This window comes from Prunus dulcis, chromosome 6, assembly GCF_902201215.1.
Source record: "Prunus dulcis chromosome 6, ALMONDv2, whole genome shotgun sequence".
Classification (NCBI taxonomy): Eukaryota; Viridiplantae; Streptophyta; class Magnoliopsida; order Rosales; family Rosaceae; genus Prunus; species Prunus dulcis.
Window position 1 is genome coordinate 10,727,116 of NC_047655.1, and position 9,144 is coordinate 10,736,259.

General features: G+C 40.6%; 1 protein-coding gene across 1 annotated transcript; it reads right to left on the reverse strand.

The window, feature by feature from the left end:
- Nucleotides 1-7,168: 7,168 nt before the first annotated feature.
- LOC117630263 (NAC domain-containing protein 43-like) lies at nucleotides 7,169-7,904 on the reverse strand. The gene is made up of 2 exons (XM_034363009.1): nucleotides 7,443-7,904; nucleotides 7,169-7,174 (listed from the first exon to the last, which is right to left on the reverse strand). The coding sequence occupies exons 1-2, from the start codon at nucleotides 7,902-7,904 to the stop codon at nucleotides 7,169-7,171; spliced, it is 468 nt and encodes a 155-aa protein (XP_034218900.1).
- Nucleotides 7,905-9,144: the final 1,240 nt, after the last annotated feature.

The following is a 9,144-nucleotide window of genomic DNA, read 5'->3' on the forward strand; positions in this document are numbered from 1 at the left end:
TTAAGCTAGTTGACCACTTATATCAAGCTTGGATGCTTGGATTGCAAGAACGATACTTCTACTTGTTACCTTCTCGAACATGAAGATGGTGAGTAGCTTTATCATGACTTTCCCCCTGCTCAAAGTGAGCATATCAATGTGGTGGGTGTAGAAGCAATTGAAGAACAAGTAGCAAATGAAGCTGCAATGGAGGAAGACGACGCCAAAGGTGGTGCAACGAATGAGGTTAGGGTAGATGCAGAGGAGTTGGCAAATGGAGTTGTTGAGCAGATGGTGCTGGTTGAGCAGAATAAGGCTGTTGTCAGCGAGGTTGATCAGAAGGTGACTGAGGATGTGATCGACTAAAGGTCATCTACCGAAGTCCCCTAGTAGATGTAGTCCATTTTTGCTATTTTTGAACCTTGTATTTTTTTCTTCATAAAGTGGTCTTTAGCTGACCATGACCATATTATTTCTTGTTGAAAGAGACTCCATTGAGTTTGTACTCGGGAAGTAGCTTGCCTACAATAGAGGTAAGGCTTGTCGCTTGCGTGCGTATGTCGGGGACATAGCACTCCAAAAATACTCCATGAAGTTTGTACTCAAGAAGTAGCTTGCCTTCAATGGAGGTAAGGCTTGTCGTCTGAAGGCGTATGTCAGGGAGATAGCACTCGAACAAGACTCCATGAAGTTTGTACTCGAGAAGTAGGTTGCCTTCAGTGGAGATAAGGTTGGTCGCTTGCGGGTGTATATCGGGGACATAACACTCAAAAAAGACTCCATGAAGTTTGTACTCAAGCTCCTTGTGGGCCCAACATAGATTGGATACTTCCTTGTATGGCTTAGAGTACAGCTTGCAAATGTCTGCGCCTCGTTAGCACGATCTCGTTCTCTTCCCTGCCCATTTGTCCTTGTCTGACCAGTTTGGGACCTCTCTAACTGCTCGGCGGTATGCTCGTGCGCCCTCTTCTCCTCGTCACGGGATACAAGGTTAGGGCCTTGATTCAAGTTGATCTATCTGAGTAGCTGGCCAATCAGGTTGTTTTGATCGTCGACCCTCTGTGTGAGTTGATCAACTCGTGAGTTAAGGTCTACCTGACTGTGCGAGTCGGGTAGAGGGGTGTGCATTGGACCCAATGGTGCATGGGCTAGGGCTCTATTAGAAGCATACACAAGTGCATACGTCAAATGTGGTTGCGGGGGAGGGAGAGAATGGATTTGCTCAAAGACTGGGATTGCATCAAAGTAGCTGTGGGGCTGTGCAGCCAATCCGGCAGCTAGGTGGTGTGGTTGCTGCTGTGTTCCGAAGGCAAGATGGCACAGCAAAGCAGCATCGGCAGCAAACACTTGCTGCTGCAAGGCTGTGGAGGTCACGGGCCGGGGGGTGTTTGTCACATCCCGAATCGGCTCCGCCGTAGCATGATATTGTCCTCTTTGGGCCTCCGCCTTAACGGTTTTGTTTCTGGGAACTCACGAGCAACTTCCCAATTGGTCACCCATCTTAGGATTGCTCTATCCAAAACTCGCTTAACTTCGGAGTTTCTATAGAATCCGAACCCAGTGAGCTCCCAAAAGGCTTCGTGCTAGATGGAGGTGGGCATGTACATATAATGACAGGACCCGAATCAAATTCCGCTTTGGAATTCGAGTCGAACCCTGTGCGTGTCCGACACTTGGCAAATGTCGGGCACAAAAGACCTATTTGCCCTTTTTCTTAAAATTTTGGCTTTGACTTCTACCGAAATTTCGGCAGAGTCTCCCCTATATTTCGTTCAATCCAAAACTTACACCTGTCATAACGAGCATAATTGTCCAAACAACCAACAGCCAGCACTTCAATAAACATTCCAAAGTTCCATTCTCACTCCAGGGCAATATATCAGAGCAATTTTGATAGTTTACGGATCACTTAATTATTTTACTTACCAACACTTTTGAACTAGAAGGCGCGGAAGTCAAGATGGCCCGATGGTGGATGTCTTGTGCACGCTACAGCCTGGGGGCGCAAAACAGTTGAAAGTGTGAGTGGACATAAATAAGGTTCCAGAAAACAATTTGCGAACATAATAACCCCCACTGTAAACTAATAGTAATAAAAGCGGGATATGTAAAATGCGCTTGAATTAGGCTAAATGAAAAGCATTCACACATATATAGATAAATAAATAAAAACATGTTCAATATCGAGAAAACTTGCATAAAATCACAGTAATTAATCCTTGCATAAAAGCACTAAAATCCAAAACTTGCATAAAAATACTGAAATCAAACCTGCATAAAAGCAATGTACTCAAAACTTGAATCAAAGCACTGCAATCAATCAAAACTACCACTCGGATGTACCCCTGTAAATCCGTCAATTCCCCTGGCAGGTCTCGGTGACACACAGTCTATCCGAGCCGCAAACTGGCAGGATTCAAGGGACTATAGTCAGCCTGACCTGCTGGCAGGTCTCGATGACACAAAGTCAACTCGAGCCGCTTTAGCAGGATTCAGGAGACTGTAGTCAGCCTGATCCGCAATCCTGGCAGGTCTCGGGGACACGAAGTCAGCCGAGCCGCAAATCCTGGCAGCTCTCGGGACACCAAGTCTGCCGAGCCGCAAATCCTGGCACTCAAGGTCCGAGCGTCCCCGAAACTCGTGAGGCAATGTCAAGTGCATTGACGAAACTGAAAATAGACTGGATGTCCGTAGACATCGGTCCAACTAAGGGTAATCACCGAAATCGGGTACATGGTGGTCTTAAAATAACTATTTTAGGAAAGTCTGATCAATAACTGCAATCTAAAATTATGATGCTATCTCCTCTGATACAAGCCTCAACCTCTGTTTTCTATAACTGTTTAACATGTGCAACTAAGCAGCATAGAGATACAGAAATGTTACTGCACAAGTCATGCTCGGAAAACGTTCAACAAAACTTATTCAAGATCAAATATGAAATTCATTAATATAAACTCATTTATAAAAACTCATTTATATAAAATCAATATAAAATTATTTATATAAACTCATTTATATAAAATCATTTATATAACTCATTTATATAAAATCATTTATGGAAGAAAGTCCACTCACTCCTGGTCTGAGCTCGCTAGACCTCCTGAAGGTTTCTCCTGCAGGCTTGCCTGGTCCCGGGTGCCTGGGTCGACGGAAATGGTGGCCGGAGGAGGGAGATCGACGGCGTTGAAGTTCCGGTGAGTTCCCGTCGCTTTTCTGCATTTTTCGGCCAGCACAGGCCGTGCCGCCGGCGGGGAAGGGTCGGGAAAGGTAGGGGACTCGACGACGGTTCCATCGCCACTGGTCCCGTGGGCGGTGGTGCCCTGAGGCGGCGCCAGCAAGCTCTGGAAGGCGGCGGGGCGAATCTGCGCGCAGAGAGAGAGGACTGGGCTGGTTTTTATGGATCCAACTTCGAAATATTTACGGTTGTGCCACTGAGACTCTTTTGACCATAACTTACTCGTTACAACTCCGATTCGGGCCCACTACGTGTCTATGAACTCGTTTCACCGTGCTCTACGCAATGCCTCAAGCGGAATTGTCAAATTACTTCTCGATCAAAAAGTCACCTTTTTCTTAATAAAATATTACGATGGCAAAATTGTCTTTTCGCAAAATAAAATATTCCTTAATTATGAATTTTTGTTTTGGGATATTACATATAAGGCACATCACCCCATCTCCGTTGGTCGATGTGGGATGTTACAATCCACCTCCCTTAGGGGCCCAACGTCCTAGTCGGCACATTGGCACCACACGGTAGAGTGGCCCTGATACAATTTTGTCACATCCTGGATCGGGTCCATCGTAGCACGATATTGTCTGCTTTGAGCCCCCACTCTCACGGTTTTGTTTCTTCGAACTCACAAGTAACATCCTAGTGGGTCACCCATCTTGGGATTGCTCTAGCCCAAAATCGCTTAACTTCGGAGTTCCCATGGAATCCGAAGCCAGTGAGCTCCCAAAAAGCCTCGTGCTAGATGAAGGTGGGCATGTACATATAAGGCACATCACCCCCTCTCCGTTGATAGATGTGATATGTTACAGTGTTGGCCAAAGGGCCTCCGATGCCTAAGTTAGGTCGAGTGTTTGTAGGAAAACAATAGCTAACAATGGAAGGGAGATTTCTTTAGTGTGAGAACCGGGTGGCTGGAGCCTTGTGTGAGAGAGAGAAAGAGTATGGCAGCTAGGGTTTGTGAGAGAGAGTATCTGCATAGTTTCATATAGAAATTTAGATGTATCTCAACCCTTATGCGTAGCCATGTATTTATATACGAGCCTCAGAGGCTTAGGTTTCAGAAGAATAATTCCACAGATGGAAAGGAATTATTATTCCCCACTTTGGAGAGATTAATGTAATTAGGGATTTGATTTAAATCAAATCCCTAATTAAGACAAGAATCGAATAATTCCCAATTAAATCAAATAACTCCCAATTAGGTCAAATAATTTCCAAATTGATTGGCTTAATTATTTAACATAAGATCTGAGATATTTTGCTTCCACAATAAGCATAACCATCCTCCGCCATATATTGGAATCAAGAAGTTCCTTATTTCTTAGGGTTTCCTGTTTTGATATCTTGTGGATGGAAGAAAGTGCAAGAAAGGGCCTGAAGGTCAAAAGTATAAATTTCAGGTTTTAGAAACTAATAACTTGGAGGTTGAGTGAAGGGCGAACAAGTACAGTTTTCCTTTTCATTATGCGGAGACGAAGTAGGGTTAACTTGGGAAGGGGAGCATTTATAGAATTAATTGATTGGGGAAGCAGTAAGACTTCCTAGGTTTGTTTTTGTTTTGGTTAATTCGAGTTTTTTGTTACTCCGAGAATTTGTTGGATTGTGATTGAGTTAACAATTAGATTAAGAAGAGATTATAGAGTAGATTGTGCTCATAACAAATGAAATAGATTTAAAAAAAAAATTAATAATAAAAATAGGAGAGAGAGTAAGCATAAAAAATGATTCAACACTTTTTTTTTTATAATTCTTTTGCCAACGTTAGGAAGCGAGACACAGGGTTTCCCACACACACTATCAAGGTGCTATGGAGATTTGAACATGAGATAAGTGGTTTACAAGTCAAGACCATTTTTCACTGGGCTAGATCCCGTTAGAATGATTTCACACTTGTTTTAAAACAAATCATTTGTGTCATGGTTAAGTTAAATATAAACCCTCAATATTTATATACACTTAATTTCTCCATGATATAGCTCATATTTAAGAGTTATAATTTTGGACTCAAAAGTATTGTACCAAATTTTTTTTGTCCCTATAGTCATTTAGGTAACTTTGTTGGCAATAGATTAACGACATCGTATATGCTAGAAGGATATTAATATTTGGTAATTATTTTTTGCCAACTTTTGTGAGAAAAGTCATGCCTTAAAAATGGTATATACAAAAATCAAATTGAAGCACATCAAGGATAGAATCTGCAAACCTTAATCTCATTGGCTCTACCCCTGAATTCATCAATTTTTTGTGGTGGCTCATTACTCGTGTTCGACGTTACCCTTTCAGTTTTTAGTTTTATTATGCCCGATGAACCCTAAAAACAATATAATGTACCTTATAATGTTAGTTATGTTAGATTTTCTATTAAATTTTAACATGTGAGGTGCATGTGATTGGGTATTTTCTATATTTATGTCTTTTTTTTGTGGTATTTTAGGCTTCGATGTCTATCCTTCTTCTCATACTTCTTTTCCTTCTCCTTTGTCTCAGCCAATCTGCAAAAATCAAATTCCTTTAAAAATAGATATAGTCTGAATCGTCTACCAAAATATTGTGCTATTATGATTTAAAAATTGGAGGGAAACATTGGGTTGAAATAGAAATTATGAGGAATAAAGTCACGGATTGGATGTTATTCATCATTTGGCCCAGATGGTGCCTTAAGTGTAATCAAGCTGCGGATTTGGTAGCTGATTTTGCTTATAAATCCTGTAAGTTTCTTGTTGCTGGGATGGTTTACACCCTTATTGGCACGTCATCATTTTTATTGATGAATATAAATTTCCATTTTTCTTGATGAAAGAAAAGAAGAAACAAAAACAAAACCAATTTGGGTCATTAAATGCCCTCATTACTATGTCTAGAAACAATTGTATATGTAACACATCAACAAGGAATTTCAAGTTGCACGTAATTCGCGAAACAACCAGCAAATTAAAGGACCGTAATTTGTACACAGCCCCTGCAATATATATTTTTTTTTAATAGAACAAGGGATTAGGCGAGATTAGCTCCTCAGTATCGGTCATCGGATGCACAAACATCCACCACCCTCAAAGAGGGGACCAACACATTCTGGGAACCCCCCGCCCGTCCCCTTGATCATATTTTTATTAATAAGAATCATAAAGAAATACAAGAAACAGCACGGGGGACCAAGCCCCCTGCAAAAGATTTTGTTACAACTTTAAAACAGAATCAAAACATAGAGTCTCTATTTGGAGTTGGTGCAATGTGATTATTCATCAGTCAGGATTGCCTCAAATTGTCTTCTTCAGTCGTGTTGATCCCAGATGCTGGCTCTCCCTCAACAGAATTGATCCAGGGAGTACAGTTGAAACTATCATCAAGTCCACCCAATCCTCCAAACACATTGCTTTGTGGATTATCAGCTTGGGTCGCAGTATGCCCGGTGCAGTCAATCGGTAAGGCTGACGTAGAAGCAGTATATATGACCTCATTTTCAGCCCCTTGCATGGTGGTACCCACAGCTACTGGTTCTGGTACATCATCAACGCTTTGTAGGACGAATGGCTCCCACAATCTTTCGTCCCATTCGAAGATACTCAGTTCTTCGCTTGCAAATGACGGTACAAAATCGACACAAGATGTGAGCAATTCTTGTCCCAAATTTTCGTCTTGCACTTGAGCTGCTAATGGTGGACTGTTATCGATCCATGGCTTGAGGCTTTGTGTCACTGGCAGTTCAGCAACGAATGCATAATTTTCTAGTGGTTGTGGCTGTGGATGTGGTGGTGGCAGATTATCAATGCATGGTAGCATGCGTTGTCTTTTCTCTTGTGTGTGGAGGCACAATACTTGTCTTCTGTCCTCCTCCTCTGGTTCTTTTCTTTTCTTTTGGGGTTCCTCCTTTTTCCTGAGTAGACATAGAACATATTTCTTTGCCTGCGAATTGGATAAAGATTTTGGTTCAATAAATCCAGAAATTAATCAATACTGAAAAAAAAAAAGAGAACAAATATAGATACATGTTGGATGTTCTGCAAACATATCAAACCAGATGAATATAATGACTTCTTTTATATTCCATAAACGATGAGATTTAAATCCCTGAACGTTCAAATCTTCATGATTGTAAATACATGAAATTTTTCTCCAAAGAACAACATAACAAAAACGAAGCAGTGAAATAAATCCAAAGAAAATATAACATAATTCTTGGCATGAACACAAAGATAGAATAAAAGAAACAACATATACTTACTTGTCTGTTGTGTATCAGGGATTGACCAAGTTCGAATTCATTCATGAGCCACTTGCCATGCTCTGCAGACCCCTTATTCTCATAGCGAAACCTCTTTTTGATTCCTATAACATGGTCAGTTCCCGGAGCACATATTTTTTTGCCCCCATCTTCGCCTTTCCAGGTGCCGCCCCCAACAGTTCGGGATACACGCGAGCCATTTGTGGTCTTTGTCTGAAGCTCAGTGAAGAAGTAGAGGTCGTTGCTCATCTTCAAATCGTTTTGTCTTGTTGTTTGGAAGTGATCCCATATCTTCCGAGGTTGGTCACTGTATAGATTGAAGTCAAAAACGACGTGGTTTTCCCCGGGTACCTCCTCAGCGTTTACCTTAGGGCGAAGGTAGTAGAGAAGGAGTTCTTGTTCCGAGGGGCAAAAGTGGTAGCCTGGAGGCACACGATCATAAGCATAACCATCCTCAGCCATATTGGAATCAAGAAGTTGCTTATTTCTTAGGGTTTCCTGGTTTGATATCTTGTTGATAGAAGAAAGTATATAAGAAAGGGCCTGGACGTGAAAGTATAAGTTTCAGGTTTTAGAAACTAATAACTTGGAGAGTGAGTAAGGGTGAACAAGTAGGGTTTGCTTTTCTTATGGGAGGCGAAGTAGGATTTATACAACTTATTAGTCGGGGATGAAATGCTATATATGTAAGAGATAATCTTTATCTGTGGCCAAAAAAAAAAAAAAAAAGAAAAGAAAAGGAAAAAAGGATTAGCATTTATCTATTAAATAATCTTTATCTCTTACATATGCATGTAAGAGATAAAATGCAAATCTTTTTAAATGAGTATTATCATGTTTATTAAAATCACGATTATTACATATAGAATGAGGGATGTTCTCTAGGTTTATTTAATCCAAAAATACAGATTACAAAAGGCTTATGTCTTGTTGATAAGGAGATTGAAGAGAAGGATGGAAAATAAATGAATATTGAGTAGTTTGGTATCTGATATGTGCTTGAGGAAATCTAAGTAAAAAAACTAAATCGAAGTGAAGTTGGTGTTGGGTTCAAGTCTGGGGTCTATTGAGTCTGGGGGATTGGGATCTGAGTGGGGGAGGATGCGATGGCCGTGGACGTGGCTAAGGGATGGGGTTTGATGTCAAAGCCTTTTGAGCTATTAAAAAACCGTATATACCCTTCTTGTATCCCTCACATGCCGTTCACATGACAAAAATTTACATTAAGTAGTGTAACGGTGAGACCAATTCGTCGAATAATCAAGAGGTTGTGGACCATTTGAATGAATAATTTAGTTAAGAAACCAAAATGCAAATCATGTGTAAGTTTGGGGATCAATTGAGTTAAAAACCCTAAACTTAATATTTAAAAAATAATAATTTATTTGAGCTTTCATTGTTAAATAAAATTCCTTTGGAATTACTGTACAAATATCCTTTATTTCGAGCAAACTTCTTAGTCAAGTTTAGACAAGGTGTTGAGTTGTATTCTAGCTAATTTTCTTTTAGCTTTCCTTGACAACTTTGTAATAGGGCATATAATGTATTTCCCAATCCCAAAGGTAAATTTTGCATTACATTCATTAGAATGCATTAGATTATGACTAGTCATCTTCTGTGCATCATGAGGTCTGCCAGCTCATTTGCGTTTCTAGTTGGGTCCTAAAGAGTTTTGTCTTATTATCTTTAATTCTTTGGCTGC